The sequence below is a fragment of the Aphelocoma coerulescens genome, chromosome 4 (assembly GCF_041296385.1).
Source record: "Aphelocoma coerulescens isolate FSJ_1873_10779 chromosome 4, UR_Acoe_1.0, whole genome shotgun sequence".
NCBI classification, from domain to species: domain Eukaryota; kingdom Metazoa; phylum Chordata; class Aves; order Passeriformes; family Corvidae; genus Aphelocoma; species Aphelocoma coerulescens.
In genome coordinates, this window is record NC_091017.1 from 46,805,752 (window position 1) to 46,827,212 (window position 21,461).

Sequence of the window (21,461 nt, forward strand, 5' to 3'; positions counted from 1 at the left end):
TGTCAAACTGAAAACTTTTGGTTTGACTGTATACAGTTCTTAGTCACTTTTTCCACACACAGAGGCAATGGGCTTAGAGCAGCACTGTGGGTAACAGTCAGTTGACTAGAACAGCAGCCTAACCTAGCCAGAATAGCAGCCTCCAGCTCAGGGAAGAAAGCAGATGTTACGGAAAATAGGAGGAGGTACTGGTATGAGACGTGACAGAGAGAAGCCTTTCTAGCACCTTAGAGCCTTCTACTGAAGACCAGTCTTGGCTGCCTTTGTAAATTACTATGGTGCCTCTCAAGTGACACTGTGTCTGTCTGTCTGGAACCACTGGCTTGGTCACCTTGTTGTTAAAATGGGTTGGAACACATCAGGCATGTGGCCATAAAAGAACTGCTAGGGTACCTTGGCTCTGCTCCTACAGCTGTTTTTGTGAAAAGGTACAGCCGTGACCTGCACCAAGGAGTTCTGTCAAATGTTCTGAGAAGTCCAGAAAACCATTGGCACTAGCAAGGAGATAAACTAGACAGTATTGGGCACAGAATCAAGGTTAGGGAGATTTGTTCCCTGTTTCTTTTAGAGCTGTCTTCCAAAAACTTGTTTGTGAGGAATCTGCAAACAGCACAGTGTGCTTCATGGGCTTACTCACCCATCAGTATGTTGCTGTGCGTATTCAGTGGCACACAGCACCCACCCAGCGCTCGTGCTGCAGCATTTTGTCAATTAGCAACTGATGAACATAGATGACTTGTGATACAAGTGGTATGTAAGTTCTCCTTTTTTTTATTTTTCTCCTTCTAGGCAGGAAGATCCACCAAGACCTTTTTTACTGCACTCATGCTTGAGGAGCTCTGATGAAGAAGTAAGATTCCTGCAAAAATGTTCTCAAGTTCTGGTGTATTGTCTCCTACCCTCAAAGGATGTCCAGTCTGTCAGCTTGCGCATAGTCCTTGCAGAAATACTTGCAACAAAAGGTAGATCAAAGATCAGAGATGATTAACCATTTGTACATGTACAATATTAGCAATTACAAACTTTATTATCTGTAAGTCTTGATGCTCTGCTTTTACATTCTAAAATTTAATTTCTGTGATAGCCCATAAGATAGTACATTCACAAAATCAAACATACACTTACTTAACTCTCATTACTTGATGCCAGGCTGTTTATCACATTTCAGGATAAAACACAATTTGGCCTTTCGCATTCTCTATTTTTTCATAGAGGAATACCGTTGCAACTTTCCTTGGCATTATTTATAATGATTATATGAATAATTCTGGCCTTTTATATTTCATTCAGATGCGTAAACACATCCTTAAATCTGTGGATCCTATAACTGAATCATGATATCACATTTGATTAATTATTTTACACTTTGATTTATCCAGTGTGTTTTTTAAATTGAGGGTTTTCTATTTTGCCTTTTATCAGCCACACTTTGATATAAATACGATACATGTTTTTTATGTCACTGTCAAATTCAGAAATTATGAAGTCCCAAGTATATTTTGCAATTCAGTTTACTTTCAATTTTCATTTATACTGGCCATAACGTCATAGCCTTCAGAGCACACAGCATAAAGAATGAAAACACTTGGAATTTTCCAAATAGAGCTCAGCTTTGTCAATGTATATCAATTCGTGTAATAGAACACCCAGTTTTATCAAGAAGGTATATGAAATCTCAAATGTACTGACTGGACTTTCTGAACTAAAAGTCCAGAAGACTGGTTTCAGATTTTTTGATTTTTATAAACTTGGTTATTTATTTTTGCCTTTTATCTGCAGTTTTCATTTGCAAGACAGCAGTTATTTTTCAACATAAGGATTTTGTTTTAAAATACTTTTCCTCTCCAGTACTGAAACCAGCGGTGGAACTGCTGAGTGATCCAGATTATATTAACCGAATGCTACTCAGCCAGCTGGAGTATAGAGAACAGATGAATGAGCATCAGAAGAAAGATTACACATATGCTCCTTCTTATGAGGAGTTCATCAAGCTCATTAACAGCAGTTCCGATATTGAGTTTCTGAAACAACTGAGGTATTTAATGTTTCACTGTAGCTCATTTAAAACTAAACATGTTTCTTTTCCAGCCCATTACTAAGATTTGAATGAATTGTGATTTTTCTTTTTAAACTTAATTTTAGATTTCTTTTTGTTTGGTGAAGCAGAGATAGTAAGGATGATAAGCTACAACATTTGTTAGATCTCTAATGTAATCAGCATTTTAGCTCAGTGGCAGAAAATGCATAAAAATTCTGCTTAGTAGTATTCTGGAGATGACTGTACTGTTGAAAGGGATAAATGCTTGAAATGTATGAAAGGCATACTGGACTCTTCTTTGCAACTTGCCTCAGTGGAGCTAGACGAAATATGTTGAATTTCCACTAGTGTGGATGGTTTTCTTCTCATTATCTTTATGAACTATGACTGGCCATGGTGGTCTGGTGACTATGAACCATAGTGACCCTAGGGACACTGAGCATTCAGAACAGCTTGCTGTGATTCTGTGGCATGGAAAGAAGGGGTTTGAGTTCCAACACGTTTTGCCACTGGATGAGAGGTTTTCCTGGACTGTTGCAGAAAGATGTTTCCTAATTGCATACTTCTTAACCATGTTAATGTACTCTACAGAGTTTGTTAAAAACAGAAAAAACATCACTGAGCTCCTACATATCATGAGTTTGTTTGATGTTCCTGTTTTCTAATGCAAATAGCACCTGTTCACATTCATACTAATTCCACTCCCTGTCTCATCTCTGTCTCCTTATTTCTTTCATTTTAGTATGAGATATTGCCTGCATCTCAAGCCTGCTTTTCCAAGAACCTCTTGTTTATGCTTGCCTTATCTTTAAGCTGTTTCTCCTCTGATTTCTGATTTATGTGAAAGGATAAGGAACAACTGACTGGGAAGCGGGGAGCAGAGATACTACTGCTGTAGATCCTCCCTAGATATCCTTGAGTTGGTTTTGTTGAGCAAAGCAAAGCCTTGGAAGGCTCCTGAAACCATTTCTGGAGTGTTTGTCCTAAGCTCTTACCACCAGCCAGAACTGGTAGTTTTTCCTCTTCCCAGCTCCCCTCTGTTGCTGCTGCAGGCCAGCTTTTTCTCTTCTCAAATGGCTGCAGCAACATCTGAAATACACATGCGTATCAATTACATTTGGTGAATTCTGTGTCATCTTTTGTGGCCCTGAACTTCTATTAGACATGGCCTGATCAGAACAAGAGATGGCTTACTGGGATAGAGTATGTGGGCTGCATAAATAACATTGTACTTTTTCTTGTTCTTCTCTTTCATTCTGAAACCACTTGCATTTTTGGGATAGGAAAATACATTAAGGTGATGGTGAAATGATTCTGTTGCTTGGCTACTTATTGTTCATCTGTTGTAAAATTTGCTCTTTATTCTGGGACAGTGTGCCTTTCCTGAGAGCAGAAATTAGTCTCTATTAGACTCTGCCTAAAACCTAATTGAAGTATTTATTAGCATAATCACACTAATGGATCTGTTTGTTTCAAAAGAAACCCAACTCTTAAGTTGTTGTTGTTCAAGCACATTAATGCTCAGTGTGTTCTCTTTTTAGCTGATAGGTCACTTTAAATTGCATTCTTTAATACCAGGGAGCAGATTTGCTTTATGAAATAATGTGCTTTTGGCTGCACCTACATTTTTCCTTTCTAATCTGTGAAGTCCAAGTGCCATCATCTTGAAATGTGTTCCTCTACATGCTACAAAATGTTGATCAGTCTGAGCTGATCAGTATTTTAATGGAAAATGTCTGAGAAAATGTATCTCCTTTTTGAAGAGAAGTAGTATTTGATTTTGGAGGCAGTGTTCTTCCATCCTCTGTTTGTACAGAGCCAGTCTCTGGGCTGATGGTTAAAGTGCATTTCCTGTGGGAGAAGGTATTCCTGTTCTCTTTGTGTTCCAGCACTGTGGAAGCACCCAGAGAGTGATGGGCCCACCTGTAGTCATCTCAAATTTGTGTAGTCTATTTGGCAAAGCTTTCATGATTAACCAGTGAAAGTTCACAGATTTGCATTAACAAAAACAAACAGTGGTCCCAATATGGATTGAAGAAAAAAAAGGGGCTGGTTGTAATTCACAACAGTGAGCCACAGGGCAAATCTATAAAGGAGGAGTTCAAGAGGAAGAAACAATTAAGCTGTTGTGCACTTATCACTGAGAAGCACAGTAAGAGTCTGTTGGAGTGATGGCAGTGGGGAAAATGCTTCCAGTTCTCTTACAACAAATAAATTGCTGGCATGTTTTACTTAAACAGAGTTTCCCAGTTAGATGCTATTCTGGGTAATTATGCTCATTAAGAATTCCTTTTCGTGGTTTCATTTGGAAATAATTTTTTAGTGTCTATTCTAAGCCAGTGCATGGCATTCATGAACTCTAAGCCCCCTCCTCCTGTTACTCATAATGTTGCCACATAACATCTTGGTAAAGAACAGATACAAGCAGTAGCAATTTTCCATGTAGGCTTTAAGGGAAATTTATCCTAAGGCACCACAGTTGCTGGGAACTCCTTATTTTTTATTAAACATTCCTGTCATGCTTATCTTTGCAGATTGATTATTATCTATTTAATAAAATAAAGATAAAATACCTTGCTCAATTCAAGAGGCCATGAGACACTGATAAACATTTCCTCAGGCTCTTGACTGACCGCAGTCAAGAAGGCATGGACTCCTGGGTGCTCCTTGGTGTATGCACGTGACAGTACAGGAGGGAAGGCTGATAAGGCATCCTTCCAGACTGATTTCATTAACAGAGTTTTGCTAGGCTTTATTGTGATTATAGCCAGGTATTTGTGGTGGGGAAGACAGGGAAAACCCCTGGATGGTTCAGTGGAAACCTGTGGGTGAAGGGTGTGTGTTGCTCTCAGCCAGGAAGTCAGAAAAGAGAGGGAGGCTATGTGGGTGTCCTTGTAAGCAAGTGTAAAGCTCTCTGCTGTGCAAATAGCTCTCCCTGAAAGGATAATAATGCTGCTAGGATTTTCTAAATCTTGTTTCTCTCCCAGCTTAGAAGCACTACCTTAAAAAGAAAATATTGTCTTGATTTTCTGCATTGCTTTTATGGATTTTATTTTTGTAATGCATTTAAAAGATGTAGGAACTACTTACTATTAATTTTGGAGATACTTTAGGAATTCATAGTTTGTTAGTATCTGTAGTGGACTTCTAACATTTGGTCACTTAATCTCTTGGAAGTTCACTATTGTTTTTATGGAAATACCCCTTTAATTTTTGTAGAGAAATCGGGGGAGCTGATGTTTTCATAAAAAGGAATTTGCTGATTTTTGAGGAGCTATTTTGGTTTTTTTTTTGTTTGCTTTCCTATCATACCTTTACCTTCTAAAAAGTTGAATTTTGGGGGGGAATGGATGAGAAAAACAAACCAGCAAAGCTTTCACAGAAGGGACTACTGTAATGTTATCTACAAATGTTCTTCAAACTCACTGTTTATAATGTTTCATTCTTTGATGCTTGTCATGAAGGGAGGCAGACTTTTATTCCTGTATTATCAAGTTTTCACAATGATTGTTGTCCCTATGTCTTTCAAGAAGAAAAAGTTAAACTGTGAAATTTCACCTTCATTTCCCCTCAGACTGAAGTTATCATGGATTAATTGGAATTCTGCTACAAATAAGGAAGAAAAGATGAATTTTCACATCAGATGTGAAACATTTACTTTCTCTGTCAAAAGAAGACAAAAGATAAAAGACATGCTGAGTTAAAAATGTAGTTGAGAACAAATAGTGATAAGAAAGTAAGCTAGATAGTTTTTATTCTGCTCTCAGGATCAGCATTATATTTATTCTGATATTTATTATTGCAGCTGCAAAAAGTCACTACACAATTCATGGTAAGAAAGACCATTACTACTGGCTCTATATCATCTTTTACTTAAGAAATAAGGGAAATGCATGAATATAATAGAGAATAGGGAAGAAGAAAGTAATGTGGATGTGGGGCTATGAAGGGTCCAGTTTATCAAGTACAGTCACTTCTTCAAAGTTAAATTAATACATCACATTTAAAATGTCCTTAGATGTTTACTCACCAACACCACAGAATACCTAGCAGCTAGAATATTTGGAACAGAGTTTCAGGGAGAAAAGGGTCATGGTCTGGCAGTGTAATCAGGGGGGTGTTTCTGTGGTGCAGTGTTGTACAGCACTCCCATTGAGTAGTTGCAGCAAGAGCCCAATGCTCAGGAGGAACAGACTAAATTGTATCTTTGAGGATGTAACTCAGAGCATCTCCCATACTTAAAGTAATGCAAAGAATAGAAAAAAAGAGATGCCATGTTAAGTATTGGTAATAAAAACATATGAAACCATGAATGTGAACAAATGGGAGTAGATCTGGAAGGAAAAGGTTTGCAAGATAAGTGAGAACTTCCTTCCATGTGCAGTTGGTTGTCTGTATCTTGTTTGATAAATTCATGATTTCACAGTTAGCCCACAACACCTGAGTGAGGTGGATGAGTGTCACTACAGTACACTTACAGATTACATAACCAATACAACAAAAGTCCAGGTGAGCTGCCCTGAATAATTTGGGAAGTCCCCACTCACTTAGGTGAGTGGGGAATTAAATGTGGGAGTTCTTATGCACCACAACACCACCGTTACTCTGGGGCTGTTCTTTCTGTGACGGACTGGGCAAGAACTCTGGTGGTGGATGGAAACAATCAAAATACAGTAATGGCAAAAGGAAGTAGTGTTAGAAAAATTACAGGCTTTCAAACAGGTTTTCAGGTTTCAATTTGATAATTGAAGAATTTGCTGCAGAAAAAAAATCTGGAACTGTAGTGTATGCTATGTGTGTAAAACTGTGCCTATACAAAGAGCCAGAGACAATCCAAATCCTAAAAGAGTTATAGGAGGCAAGATAAATGGGGAGGGAGAATTGAGTGATGTTGGTGAGAAAAGCTTACATGAAAGAAGGGGAAATAGTTTTAAGGATCACATGTTCTTTCATAAATGGAGAGTAAGTAGTCACAGCCTTTCCAGGAGGCTTCAGCTTTCATCTAAGAGTTAACTTGATAGATAGAAAATTCGCTGGAATACTTGCTTTCTTAACAGCATTAATAGCTACCAAAGTAAGTGCATTGAGAGGAATTTCAGTGTTATGACCAGACCTTTGACATTTATAAAAGATTTAACTGACAGTCATTTACTTTGCTGAGTGCATAGTATTTGTTAGTTACAAAATCAGTTTTACTTAAAATTCAGTTTGCTAGCTGCATTAACAGTCTGCTATTGTGTAATATAGTTTTAGGTGATAAATATGTTTTAATTATTCCTGGACTATAATACTTTGATGTTTTACATATTTTAGTGTAATTTTTTTCTTCTCTGAATTTATATATGCTCCATATATGTATTGAGTGAATTAGCTGGAAGAACCTTACAGACAGCTCTTTTCTTTTAAACTGAACTACCATCCTGGTTTCCTACAGAAAACTTACATTTAATGTTTAAAGTGTGACTTTATATTGTCTTTAGTGAACATTACCTGTCTATGCAGTACCATCAGTTGAGAGAAGAGAACAGTGTTATTGTTAGTTGGATGTTTCCTTTTTGTTTCAAGATAATCTGTTTTCCCTACTCCATGTCCACACTGCTCCCAGGTTGCAGGTATACTGAGAAATTAATCTGTTTCCAGGTGAGGAGGAAGTAGAAGTATTTTGATTTTTATTAATTCTTTAGTGTGCGGTATGAAGAAGACCTTGTAAAAATTAATACAGTGTTTTTTTTTTTTCTTCTCTCTCTTCACCCTTATTCCCTACTGTTTTAAAAATTAGGTATCAAATTGTAGTGGAAATAGTTCAGGCAACCACAATCAGCAATATTCCCCAAGTGAAGAGGCAGAAAGGTAAGAGTCCATTTTTAAGTCATATCCGTTGTTTTCATTTTGAAAAGCTATTTGAACTCCCGCCATGCATATGCAATCAGCGTGTGTGGGTTTTTTAGACAGATTTTAGGAATGCTATGCCTTTAGTATTTTGGTTCTGTTTCATTTGTCTGAATCTTCCAGAAGCTCACATGGTATGATTATCCCCCCACCCTATCTTCATCTAAGCTGATGGATCATGAGAAAGGTCATATCTATGATACATTTGTTTTCAGAACTTGCTGCAGCTAGGATTTCTGACATTACAAATTCATATGCTGAGAATCATATTTCTGCTTTCTTTTTCATACAATCCGTTCTTCAAAATCTGTCTGTTCTCTTTTTGAAACACAGAAGAAGGAATGATACAGCATAATTGTCAGTCAGACTTTGACTCTTCATTGTATTATGTTTTTGAGTTGCAATAAAGAGTGCTCTTAAATCCTTCTGCAATGATTTGGCAAGGTCTGCCTTTTTAAAAGCAGTGCATATTACAGTTGTACTTACATTTATTATATATACTACTTTATATGGTTCTCAAAATATGTTAAAATTGAGGCATATCTTCAGGAGATGATCTTAATGGCAAAATTACAGACCAAATAATTGCTTAGGCAGGTATACTTAAGTATGCATAATAGAAAGGCAACAGATACGAAAATTTATTTTCTTTATAAATAAATCTAAAAGATTTTAGGTTCTCATGTAATCTCTATCTCTCAAGTTTAAAAAAAAATTATTTCCCTTGTATCAGAAAGGAAAACTTTAAAAAGTGATTCAAGTGTAATGAAAAATGCAGAAACAGAAAATGAACATGCTGTGGGGTGGGGAAATTTTGGGCAATTTCAAGAGCTTGAGGTCCATGCTCAAGTTTCAGAAAGGTTGTCAACACTAATAATGCTTTTTGTTTACAATCTAAAATAGAGCTAGATCTGCATTCCAGTAGGATATCTTGCTTGTATCAAACCAAGATAAAAGTAGGCATTGATTTTTATTCAAGGATACATTATAGAAATAGATATTAATATTTTTCAGATGAAAGGTAATTGGATGGGAAGTCTGTTTCATAAAGTAATAAAATGAGAACAGGGAATTTAACTCTGAGAACTTTATGAAAAATCAAATCTTGCTAAGCCTGTATTTCCATTTGTGCTACCATTGGTCTTTTTGAGACAATAATTGATTTGGGGGATGTTTTTATACAGTTTAGGCTCCTACAATTAATTATTTATTAATTAATTTTCCTCTATCTCACTTGAGTTTATCTGTTTAAATATCTACTTTTCTAAATCCTGAACAGAAGACGTTTCTCTGAAGCTACAAGTGTCTGGTACTGCAGAATAGATATAAAAATATTACAGAGCTGGTGGTATGTGGTAAAGTTGATTCTGCATTTTTATGGGCTCTTGATTTCTACCTGTACTAAAAAAAAAAATCTAACAGAAATTTCACTAGCTGTTGCATTGAAGTTTTGTGTTATGATATGGACTTTTTTTTTTGGTTTATTCCTCTGGTAACCTTGTATATCATTTAAGGGTTGATTACCACTGCTGGCTCTGTTAGCCCTTGGGACTATTGGGGCTAATCCTTTTGCTCATTAAATAGCCAGTGGTTATGCACATTGTCTGAAGAAGGTGATTTTTTTTTTTTTTTTTGCTTGACACATGTGAAACAGTATGCCCCACAGAGGCATCCAATACAGTCTTTTTATAGTTCACACAAATTTAGGGCAGATTTATAATTTCAGTTATTCTACTCAGGTTTTCATCTACCAAAAAATTTCAGGCTCTATGTACAATAAACTTTTAAGAGGGCTATCAAAACTGTAGAGGGTAAAATCTAGTTCTGAAGGCTGTTTTGTTCCTTATTTTTCCTAAAGGAAATGGAGAAATTTTACCTAATGTGATAAGGAATCTAATATGCTCCTGAATTTTAAAAAGAAAAGGTTAGAGAAAAAAGCTGTGGTACCTTTCTTAAAACAAACCAAAGCCAACAAAAAAACCAAGCACAACTCACTGGTAACATAAAGATTGTTGAAATCTTGTAGAACAGACTACCACGTTACTCAGCGTCACGTTTTGATGTTTCCCTTTCTGGATGCTACAGCATAACGCTACCCCTGGATTTAATGGTGAATAACTAAATGTAAGCTTTATGTAAAATCAAAGTGTGTTTGCACAATCTCATTCTATTTTTCTCTTTTTAATCCTTTCACCCGGCACATGGCGCATACCTGCAGTGATGTGTGAGCATGGTGGCTGGACGTATGCACCAGTCTCTCCTTTGCTGCTAGTAACTGAGCTCTTGCCTTCTGTGTCATGGCATCTCTTAGCCTTGACTCCAACCTGGCGAGAGATAGTCTTACTGATAGCTATTTCCTTTTGCCTATGGCAAACTTGGGTCCTGAAAATGTAACTGCTTCTGTAGTGCCTGGGTGTTCACAAGAGCAGCTGAACTCTGGCTGGTCAGCATTCTGTTGAGCCTGATGTCTGCTCTCAAACTGTAAGAATAGAGCAAGTGATAGATAGTACGTACATGGATATAGAATCATAGAGTGGTTTGGGTTGGAAGGGACCTTTAAAAATAGTCTCTCCAACCCCTGTGCAATGAGCAGGTACATCTTTAACTAGACCAGATTGCTGAGAGTCCCATCCACCTGACCTTGAATGTTTCTAGGGATGGGGCATGTACCACCTGTCTGGGCAGCCTGTTCCAGTGTTTCATCAACCTCATTGTAAAATACTTATTCCTTTTATATAATGCAAATTGTCTCTCTTTTGGTTTAGAACCATTGCCCCTTTGTCCTACTGCAAGAGGCTCTGCTAAAAAGTCTGTCCCCATCTTTCTTACAGGACTCTTAAGTACAGAAGGGCTGCAATTGGGCGTCCCCAAAGCCTTCTCTTCTATGCACTGAACCATCCCAGCTCTCTCAGCCTTTCTTCCTGGGAGAGGTGTTCCACCCCTTTGGTTATCTTCATGGCCCTCCTCTGGACCTGCTCCACCAGGTCCATGTCTTTCCTGTGCTGAGGTTCCCAGAACTGAATGCAGTACTCAGGTGGGGTCCCACACGAGAGCCATCTCACTCTCCATCAATTTGCGTTATGGGAGCTTCCTGAGGCAGTGTTTTCAATACAAGAAGGTATAACAAAAGACCTGAGGAGCAGTTAGTGTAGCAGAGGTGGCCAAAACTCTGCAGTAGTGAGTGCTTAGCTACAATTTATAATTTGCTTAGGAAAAGAAGTGTTGTACAACCGTGTAACTAGCAATAGGTATGCCTGAGCAGGATTGTGGACCTTTGCTATTGGTTAAGGAGACATAATTAAGTCTCTAAAACTGACCAAAAATATTTATTTTTTCTAAAAAGATTGTCTATTATTCTAAAAAGATTGTCTATTATTAAAGGATGAGTAGCCTGCGGACCAGATTTCAAACTGATGACTTCTCACAGGAGCTACATTTACCTGACCTTTTTACTATTTTATGTAGTGATACCAAAGTATGCATTTAATGTTGGTGCCCAGTAAGGTTGGAGAGGAAAGCTTGTTGCTCAGTAAGGACAGGGTTCTTTACACGTTTTAACTAGTGCTGGTGCCACCTATTGGCAAAATATTTATCTGTTAGGACCCTCTAATAAATAATCAGAAAGTACTTTAAAGTACTTCTAAACATCAATGTATTAAACCCTCTGTAGTTAAAAAATGGCATATTATAGGTTTTTTTTTCTTTTCAGATTTCTATCACTTGAATATTCTGCATGTGAGCATAAGAGAGCAAAAGAAAATGTACAAAAGCATCTGATTCATGTTAAGCAGTAAGTTTTGCATTTGACTCCCTGAGAGAGTCAAAGGTCCAAAAAGTTGAGACACAAAGTAATTTGAGAGGTTTGCAGTATGATGCCAGTTGTGGCTGGATGATAAAATTTCTGTGTCCAGGAGAATTGGTTTTGGCTGTTGCTAAAGTTGAATAAGAAACCTAATGCAGCATTATTGTTTCCAGAGGCATAGATAGTTTATTTTGGAGCAGTGCAGGCCACTGTAAATAGAAGCTGTTACCTTGCATGGTGACACTGGGCTACTTCCCTCACGTACACTGGCACAAAAGCACAGAATCTGGTGTGTACGTGTATCTGCCTTACTTCTCCACTTCTCCAACAGTGCCTTCCTGTGTATCTTCTTCTTCAATGGTCATGATCACTCAAGCAGTGACTGTAGGAGGAGGCTTGGTTTTGGTGGTAGTTTTGTTAGTGTTTTTTTTCTTTCTTTCTTTTTTTAACTTGTGTTTGGTTTTTTTTCCTATCGGTATTTTCAGATGGTACCCTTCCCTACAGTCACATGTGCTATGGTTAGAAGAATCACATCCTTCTACACCTTTAACTGTAAACCACACTCCTCGTCTTACCTTTTGATAATGATTCCTTCTAAGTGCTGAACCAAATTAAAATTTAAACTGCATTTTAAGTATTTTAGTTGTTTTTCGGTTGTTTGTTTTTTTTTTTTTTACAAAAATCTATCTTATCTGCTAAAAATTTTGGAGGACTCTAAATGCTTATCTAAAAACCCTTACTGCATTTTGATCTATTAAAGCAGTTTGTAAAAGGACAAATACCTGGACTGGGCATTGTAACATGAATGACAGATGATGATATGCAAGTTTCTAGAAGCAAGAGTAAATCTTAATTTTCGTAAAGAAAAGGTTTCAAAAACATCAATCAGGAAATAGCAACAAAAGTAAGTTGCTATAACAACTTTATATTTGCTGTAACATGAATAAGAAACTGTTTAAATACACTGGATGTAATTTTAACAGACATATTTTTGTTTCTTCTCATACTGAAATTGTATTACAGGACCCTACAAGAATTCTGGCATGGTTCTCTTTTTACTAGCCTCTTTTTAAAACAAACCCAAAAATGCGTGAAGGCCTGTATCTTGTGTTAGGGCAACACAGAGCAAATCTCTCAACAGATTTTTTTTTTTTTTTAAGAATATTTTGTAAAGAGATTTGTTTGATTTGCCTTTTAATTTTCTGTGCCCTCTGCCTTACACATGACTTCACAGCATGACTGAAAACCACCCTCGGATGACTGGATGGGAGTGTTTTTCAGACACTACAGTGTAATCGACCCCAGGGCATCCCTGTTGAGAAAACTGCTCGTTTTCAAGCAGGGATTGTGAGACAGATTGAATAAGCAGCCATTTCTGTGTGGGGAGGTCTGCTGCGTTGCAGCAGAAGATTTCTCCCGCTGAGCCTTCCCACTGTGTGTCTAGATATTTGCTTTTATAAGCAAAGCTGACAAGTGGCACAGAAACAGAACTGTCTGTGAGCAGGCCTCTCAGCTGCTATGGCTCTGAAAGAGGCTTGAATGTTCAGCTGTAAAAAGGGACTTTTGAAAAAAACCTGGGGCTCGAGGCTGGCTTGGTTTTGTGGGTTGTGATGTGTGGGTTTTGTCAGGATGATAATTTAGAGTGAAGTAAAATGGATACTTGTGTGTTCCAGCATATTGCAGATGCCGTGTAACTTAATTATGTCAAAACTGTATTATGATTCCTCCCCCTGACCTGCATCCTCCACACAGGAATAAACATTCATGCTCAATTATTTTTGCACAGTTTTCTGGCAAGGCATAAAGAGCTGACATTGTGCCTGCATGTCATGCTCAAGCAGTAAGTGTGGAGGAAATCCATGTGGATGAGGGTAAAGGCTACAGATTCTGTGGTATATTTATTTGTTTTTATTTGTGATTTTCAAATCAAGTTTATAGGGGAAATTTTTCTTTTTTCTGAGATCCTTTGTGTCTGCTAGTGATGATAATTCATCTTGTCCTCAGTTGGTTTGGAGAGATGCTGATCAGGGGAAGAGGGAGGGAAGAGGCTGACTGGTCAGATAGACGTGGCCAAAGGGATGCGAGGACCTGCAGACAGAGGCTATCTGTGGTGGATGTTATTTTGCTGTATAGTACATACTGACTCCTGTGCTCAGATTTACCTTACTGCCACTTGCCTTTTTGTTTTTCTCAGCTGTGGCTGTGAGTGGGAGGCTGTGTTGTACTATGCATTGCTAATGATCAGTGCCTAACTTGTCCATGATATCTCTGTAAATCCCTTTTCTCAGATCTGTTTCTGGAAATGTTTGGGATTTAGCACTTTTTTTTACTCAATCTCTAGTCCAACCACAGTAGAGCTGCTTTTCCCTTTGTTGGACCGTGGGCAGTAGAAGAACCATGTGTGCTATTTGTAAAAATTCTGCTCTTGCAGAATTGAACAAATGCTTTTCCAGGCCTATGTAGGCTTTGAAAATGTGTAATTCAAAGTTTCTAAGAGTTGGAGGAGGTCTGTAAAGACTTTAAAGTTATATACGTAAGGTTACACGAAAATGTTATGTAGATGTTCACTACTTAAGTACTTCAGCATGGCATTTAGGAGGCCCTGTATGTGCTTAACCTGGCTCTTGGAAAAAGTTTTGCAAAAAAGCTTATGATGGTGAGCATATGTGTTGCTCATTTGGTGATGGGTCAGGTTGCTCAGTGCTGTTGTACATGCTGCCAGGTGTCACGGACCTGTAGCTACTGAAGCTGTAAAGGAACAAGAACTTGTACTTTCTATTTTATTCATGCTTTTGCCATATGTAACTCTGCAGGTAAAATGAGAAATCTCTGCCTTTTTGCTGGTACTATTAAGAGAGGGGATGGATCATGCAGGTCTAAAATACAATTAAGTTTCTACTTTAAGCAAATTCATATTATTTTTTTGTATCCTTCAGTGTGCTTAAGGGTTATAAGTGACATCTTTTGGCATGAAGATTTGGAAGGCCCCATTCTGACTGAAGAATGGATGGTGTGAATATGTACTGCAGTTTGATGTATTTAATACATATAAACTTGCTCAAGTAGCAAAGCCACCACAGGAAAAAAAAAAGAGGAAAGAAAATTAGGCCTGAGAAATCACTTCTCAGAAATCGTTTTGGTGGGCTCTACAATATGCTTCTGGGGATATACTTCTAGCTTAAATCAAGATAGTAATGAGTGATTTAGAAGAAAATGTTGAAGCTTTGTCAGAAATCACTGCAGAGGGGCAAAAATGCATAGAATAAAACAATTTGTACAGGTAGCATAGCTTTGATTACTTGGTAAGTTTGAGTTCATTTGGACCATTTGCATTTTAGTGTCGTTTGGTGCAAATTGAATTATCTACAGCTGTGGATTGATAAGCAGAGTTTGAAATTCTGCTTTTGGTACTAATTGCATTTGGTTGCCTTTGGGAGAGGTGCACAATACCGCTTTGGGATTTGAAGTTCCTCCATGGCAGTGCACGTCCTGTCAAAATTTCCCCAGATAAGGAGAATTATTTTGGAGGGAGTCAATGAAAGACACTTTGCTCCTTTGGAGATGGAGGCTCTGCTCAGTTGCTGCTGGTAAATGTGTATGCAGCTCATGGGGAGGAAGTGCCTGTGTAGCATATTTCTTGTCTTGCTGATGAAGAGTGATTTTTGCTTGTTTTTAATAATATTTCTTTAGAAACATACCCAAACTGTAAAGTTGTTACTAGTTAAAAAAATATTACTCAAAGGATGCTTTTTTCCCCCTTGCATTGTGGTGAAACAGTGTCTTAGTAGCATATATCTACTTCTTTTCCATTTGTTGAAGCTCACTGGAGGGTATGTGAATACATGCATGCCTTTCCTTTTGTGTGTTTCTGGTTTTATTTGGCTTATGCAGTGATACCTGAATGTAGTGAACATCATCTTTGATGATACTCAGAAATGGGAAAAATCACTCTTAATTGTGTCTTGGTATTCTGGTGATGGTGGAATCAGACAAGAATAGATTAAAAAGAGAAATCTTTATAACTTAAAACATCTTTTTGATAGTGCTTAGTATGAAAAATGTAGTTTAATATGAAAAGAGCAGTTTAGATCTGAAAATCCCTAAAATCTCAAAAGGAAATTAGGGTTAGGAGAAAAACAGTGATCTACCTAACCTTCTCCAGTTGAGCTGAAAATGCTCCTCCTGATTTCTGCTACCTTATCTTTCATAATTTGGAAGAGGGAAGTGATGCTCAGTGTAAGTCCACGCTATCTTTCCTGCACCATAGCACATTAGCTGCATTCTGTGCTGCTCTGCTTTTCATCAGCCTCTTGTTTATTTGTGAAGGACGTCACTGCCAGGCTTTCATGGTGACTAGACCTGTTTATCCATGGAGCAGGAACAGGCTGGCAGTGTGATCTTTATCACTGCCCTGAGTGATTCTTGGGTGGAGTGGCTCCTTTTGGATATGAAGAGCTGAGGTAAATGTTTCTGAAGGATCTCTGTTAAGACAGGAAATAATCACTAGAAGCAGTAGGCTCATTAATCCTTTCTGGAGGCCTGCTGCAGTCACAGGATGATAAGACTTCAGGTAAAGTAGACATGCATACTTCAAAAACCCTTCAAGAATGCCTTGTTTCTACCAAGAGGGGTACTTTTGTTTTAAGAAGGCTGAATGGTCATTGCATTGTACTGTTTGTGGTTTTTCAGAAGTGGGATTTCAAGTATGCATTTTGAACTCAAAGCATTTAAACTATTGAAAGAATTGGGAACTTTAAAAAAATCATCTTAGAGTCAAGTGCAGCAGGGAAAAGGTTGGGGTTTAATATTCACTTTAAACTTCTGTTCCTTTATTTGTAATAGCTGTAAATGTTTTGATTTGAGGGAGGGCATTCCTTTGTCCTTAAGGTCTTTTCCTTTCCTTTTCTCTCATTAATACTGGTACCTCTGTTTAGGGAACTGAAACATAAAATTAAATGCTCTGTTGACTTCCCTGTGGAGATAACATGCCAGGAAAACAGATGGCTTTTTTTTTTTTTTTTAAGTAAAGTAATTTTATCATTTGCTTCAGTGAGTATCATCTCTTTAGTTCACTATTATATGGCAGCTCAGATGCAAATGATACTCATCCATTAAAATATTAAGAATATTTGTATCAGGAAGCATCCCTACCGACATAGATACGTGCAGCAAATCAAGTGAGATTAAAAATATGGGAAAAGATAATGGGAGAATATCTGGACTCAATTATGTGTAGAACTTCAGGGAGCTCCATGCACCTTGAGTTGTCCTTCAGTATGTAAATGACAAAACTCAGAGTTGCATGCAGTACTTACATGTGGAAATAAAAGGGTAAAAACAGTTGTAAAAGGAGAAGTTGACATAATGTATTAGAAACTTTCTTAAAATAGGTATTTTAAATAGTTTCTGAGAGATTTCCTTTTTGCTGTGTATGTGTTCACAAATGTAACTCTGTAGTTGTTTCTTAACAAGAAATGTTGTGAAAATGGAATGCTGGTTTTATCTACATGGTTTTGCTAGCATTTAATATTTTGAAAACACAGTAGAGTAGATCTTTACTATTTATCCCTGAGCAATCAGATAATCCAAGTGCAAGCCAAGTACTTTGCTACTGAGTAATAGCTGCAGCCCAAAAAAGCATGAGTGTTATCGCTGAGCAATAGGAAAATAAAACCAGTGTATAAATGTGAATCAGTTGCATCCTGCAGATACTAAACATGATTTCCACACAATAGGGTTTTAGATCTGCTTTATCTGCTGCTTCTTTTTTTAGATCCTGGTAATTAGCTGAAGAGGCTGCAATGTAGAGTACACAAACATTACACTGGCTATTACTAAGTCTTATGCAGCTGACTGTCATCTTCATGTTACTTTACTTTTTAACAGTACTATGCAGTCTTGATGTGGCATTCAGAGATTTTTTTTTTTTCTTAGTCATCTGACCATCTTGAGGGAGCTTTGGTCAGTTGTCTGGAGGGGATATTGTATGATATGCTGTTCACATCAGGCACAAGAAGTTTGGGTTTGCAAATAAGATGTGTGGGAATCTGGGCTGGGGGGAAGAGAGCCCAGTCCCTCGTGATCCAGGCAGTCAATGCTATGGTACCTAGGCCATCAGCTCCACGTGTTATCATATACCATGGCTGTAGGTAACTTCCTAATGCCATCTGATAAATGTACATCCCATAGTAGAGGTCTTGGACTGTGTCTTCCAACAAAGTATGAGAAGAGAGCTGGAGGGGTCAGGTTTCGCTATGCATTTGAATACGGATTTTTTTTTTCTCAACCCTTTTGTGTAAACCCTTGAGTTATCATTGTAGATTGTTTCAAAATCATCGTTCTGTTTCAAATACAAACTTGCCAGTATCTGTACTGATGAGCACAGTTTATTAATGAATGACAGATGCTTTAATCAGACAGGTCACAGAGGCAGTGGTACAATGACATTTTCATGCCATAAAATACTGTTTATGATTTGCTTTATTCTTAGATTCAAAAGGAAAAGAAACTGCAGCAATGAAAGCTGACCTACTAAGGGCTCGCAATGTGAAGAGGTATATTAATCAGCTGACAGTGGCAAAGAAGCAATGTGAGAAGAGAATAAGGCTCCTGGGAGGCCCTGCTTATGATCAGCAGGAAGATGGCATTTCTGATGAAGGCGATGGCCCTCCAAGTCAGAAGGTATAAATCGCATTGTCTGAAGGTCATTCTAAATGTGTTAGCACTGGGTCATGTTACCTCACTGTTGTTAATCCCTCCCTTCCCCCAGGAGTCAAGTGCAAATTAATTGCTGCATGGTTTATTTACTGTGGGAAAAGATTACTGAAGTACTCAAAAAGACACATTGATCACTCAGCTTGGAATATTGCTCAATGTGAAACTTCATAAAGGATCGAGTGGCTTGTAAGCACGTGTGATTTTTCAGACATACCACATGTAGGGAGCTAATAAGGACATGGTAGCAGCCTTTATGAAAGTAGCAACTTGCTTTCAAATAAAAGATTGCCAACGTATGTGCAATATTTCTTTGGCCCTCATTATATTCACTTTGGGAAATATGTGGGTTTTGAAAATATTAAATTATTCAAAAGTAAACACTTGTGGAAGGCAATTGACAAAATTCAGGGTAGTTGTTGCAGAAAAACTCTGCAACAGGTAAAGCTGCTATGACTAAATGCTGGTTTTCAATACCACTGTAGTCTGCAATTAGAAATAACTACTGTTGTGTTGGCCAACATCAACAAAAATAAAATGACTACTTAGCTTTGCAAATCTTTAAAAGTTTTAGTGACTTCTTTTGTAATCTACTCTGTTCCCTTTGGGCAAAGCACAGTAGTTGATACATTCAAATGTGAAAGAAGATTTTATGCTTTTCATGTAGGTAGAGGATAGCTTATCTCTTTATGCCGGGATCTTTCATTTTCATTATGTCCTTATAATAATTGTAACTTAGTAGAATGTTAGAAGAAGTAGTATGATGGAGAAATAGCTCCTACTTTTTGTATTTTGTTTTTCTTGAGTAAGGTCTGAAACAGAGTGATTCCCTACTCCCCACTTGTCTTTAAAGCATGATTTCAGATGGTGTGTCATAGATTGTGCCAAGGCAGTCCTGATCTCTTTCCTGAAGTTGGGTGTAATGAGAGGTGCCAAGGAGAAAAAGAAAGAGGGGAGCATGTGGCAGCACTGCATGAGCCAGTGATGCCACTTTTGAAGCCTGCTGAGATGTTATGAACTTTTCTGGATAGATACACGGTGACATAAGATTGTTCAAGAATGGAGTCCAGTAGTGAAGATGCACTTGATAGGGGCAGGGATTGGTCAGGGGTATAATAAAATATAATAACTAAAATCAAAGGAATTCCTGAAGCTGATGTTGCATGTTTTCTAGGCCAATGGGATATTTTAGTGGGAGTTGCTGACCTGGGGTTATATCCTGCAAGTATACCAATGAGCAGCTCAATATTGAGTTAATGGTACTATTAATAGCAAGAATGACTACTTGCACAGGCATTTGTTGTGTGGATGGTGAAAAGAGTGGGATCTGAGGCACTTATTTCTTCTAAGCTTTTGATGTTTCTGTGATGAAGTCCTAGAACCCCTCTACAGTCATGTCAGTGTAGAAAATATGAAAACTGCTTCTCTCTTCTGTTGTCCCCAGTTCTCCATCGCCAGCAAAGAAGCTGAGGGAGGCTGAGAGATGGAGGTCATGCTGTCCCCTTCTGAGCACAGAAAAATTCCCAGGGCTTAGCTGAGGAAGCAGTCTTTTTTCACTATTGCTTCTTCCCGTCCTCTTTTAGCACTACGGTAGCTGCAGTCTGGGTTCTTATTTCAAGACAGCCGGTGTTACTTTGGATTGTTGGCCCCTCCTATTTGGGCAGTATTGACTGAACACTCAGGCTCTTTTCTCAGCAAAAGGGAAAGGCATTGTTTGGGATTTAGTAGATAAGATATATTGGTATGTTGCAGCTGGTGACTCCTTAGAGTATGATTGTGCCAGCTTTTCTTTTAAGGTAGCATCTAAGTTGCAGAATTACTAGCTTTTGTAGAAGAAACTTTAAGTTTGCCTTCCTTTCTTCAACTTGCATGAAAGAGGTCAGAAAGGGGCATTTACTGAGGTGTTTTGAATTAATATTTTATGTAAGTGTAGTGCAGAAACTCGAATACATTATTAACTTTGGGGAATTTTTGGTACTAGTTGAACAAAGAGTTGACTAGTGAACTAAAGTATTTTGATTTCACTTATGCATCCTATAGAAAGCTTTTTCTTGACTTCAGTAGTTAGGGGAGCAATGGCATTGCTGGTAAAAAGTCTTTAATGCATGTTCTGGTTATGGGTTTATATGTGGAGATGGATTATTTGGAGCTGTCAATGTTCTGTTTGATTATGCAGTCTTGTGTTTTTTTATTCATTTGATTCTGTACATGTTTCACTCATCTAATTTTCCTGAATCCAGGTTCTCTAGGGAAATCCTAAATATGTGATTTATAATCAAATGCTTATAAGCAAATAAACAGACAAACCACAGCTACTCTCTGAATCTCAATTCTGTCATTGCCTCTGATCTTGATTTAAACTCTGCTCATGGTGTTAGATTTGTTTTCAGAGAAAATGCAGTTTAAATTAGTGTAATATATAAAGCATCTCTTAATAGTCAGTGCAGTTTTAGTCCTTTTTCTTAGAAATTGTGCCTGCACAGTACTGCAGTAATTAGTTGAATTCTTGTTGTCTGTGTTTATTCAGTGAAATATTTTTTTCCTCTGTTGAGCTGAGCACAACAGCCACACCACCTTGTCTGTGAGATTTGATGTATGGAGTAACAGCATCTTCTTAGCGGAGCTGTTTTGTAAATTGTGGGTTCTAGGAGGAGGTCTGAGGATCTGACCCTTAACTAGCTGTGAAATAGCAAGGAAACCATCTGAGTGTATTTTGAGGTGGAACCAGCTCATGTTCATAATCCAGCTGATGAGGACTAAGATGAAACTCCTGCAGAAAACCTTGCTTCCACTGCTTCTGTGAATAGATGTTGATTGAACTGGTGACTTACCAGATTTTCACTGCGATTTCTGAGCTTCAGTTGTAAGATCATGTTATGTCAGGGTACATCACAGTACAGAATTTGGGAATATTAAGAAAACAAGATTCAATTGTTGTCACCCTCTTGCCTGGTGATGGATTTTCTTATGACAGAGGTATATTTGTGAACATGTGAGTCTCAAGGCAGGGATTTTTAC

The 21,461-nt window shown here is 37.8% G+C and overlaps 1 protein-coding gene across 1 annotated transcript in view; it reads left to right on the forward strand.

Annotated features, from left to right (window-relative positions):
- SNX25 (sorting nexin 25) overlaps positions 1-21,461 on the forward strand; it is an 83,746-nt gene that overhangs the window by 33,406 nt on the left and 28,879 nt on the right. The window contains exons 4-7 of the mRNA XM_069013866.1: positions 790-962; positions 1,849-2,035; positions 7,818-7,888; positions 18,220-18,410. Coding sequence (XP_068869967.1) covers positions 790-962; positions 1,849-2,035; positions 7,818-7,888; positions 18,220-18,410 — 622 coding nt within the window. The remainder of the gene's footprint in view (positions 1-789; positions 963-1,848; positions 2,036-7,817; positions 7,889-18,219; positions 18,411-21,461) is intronic.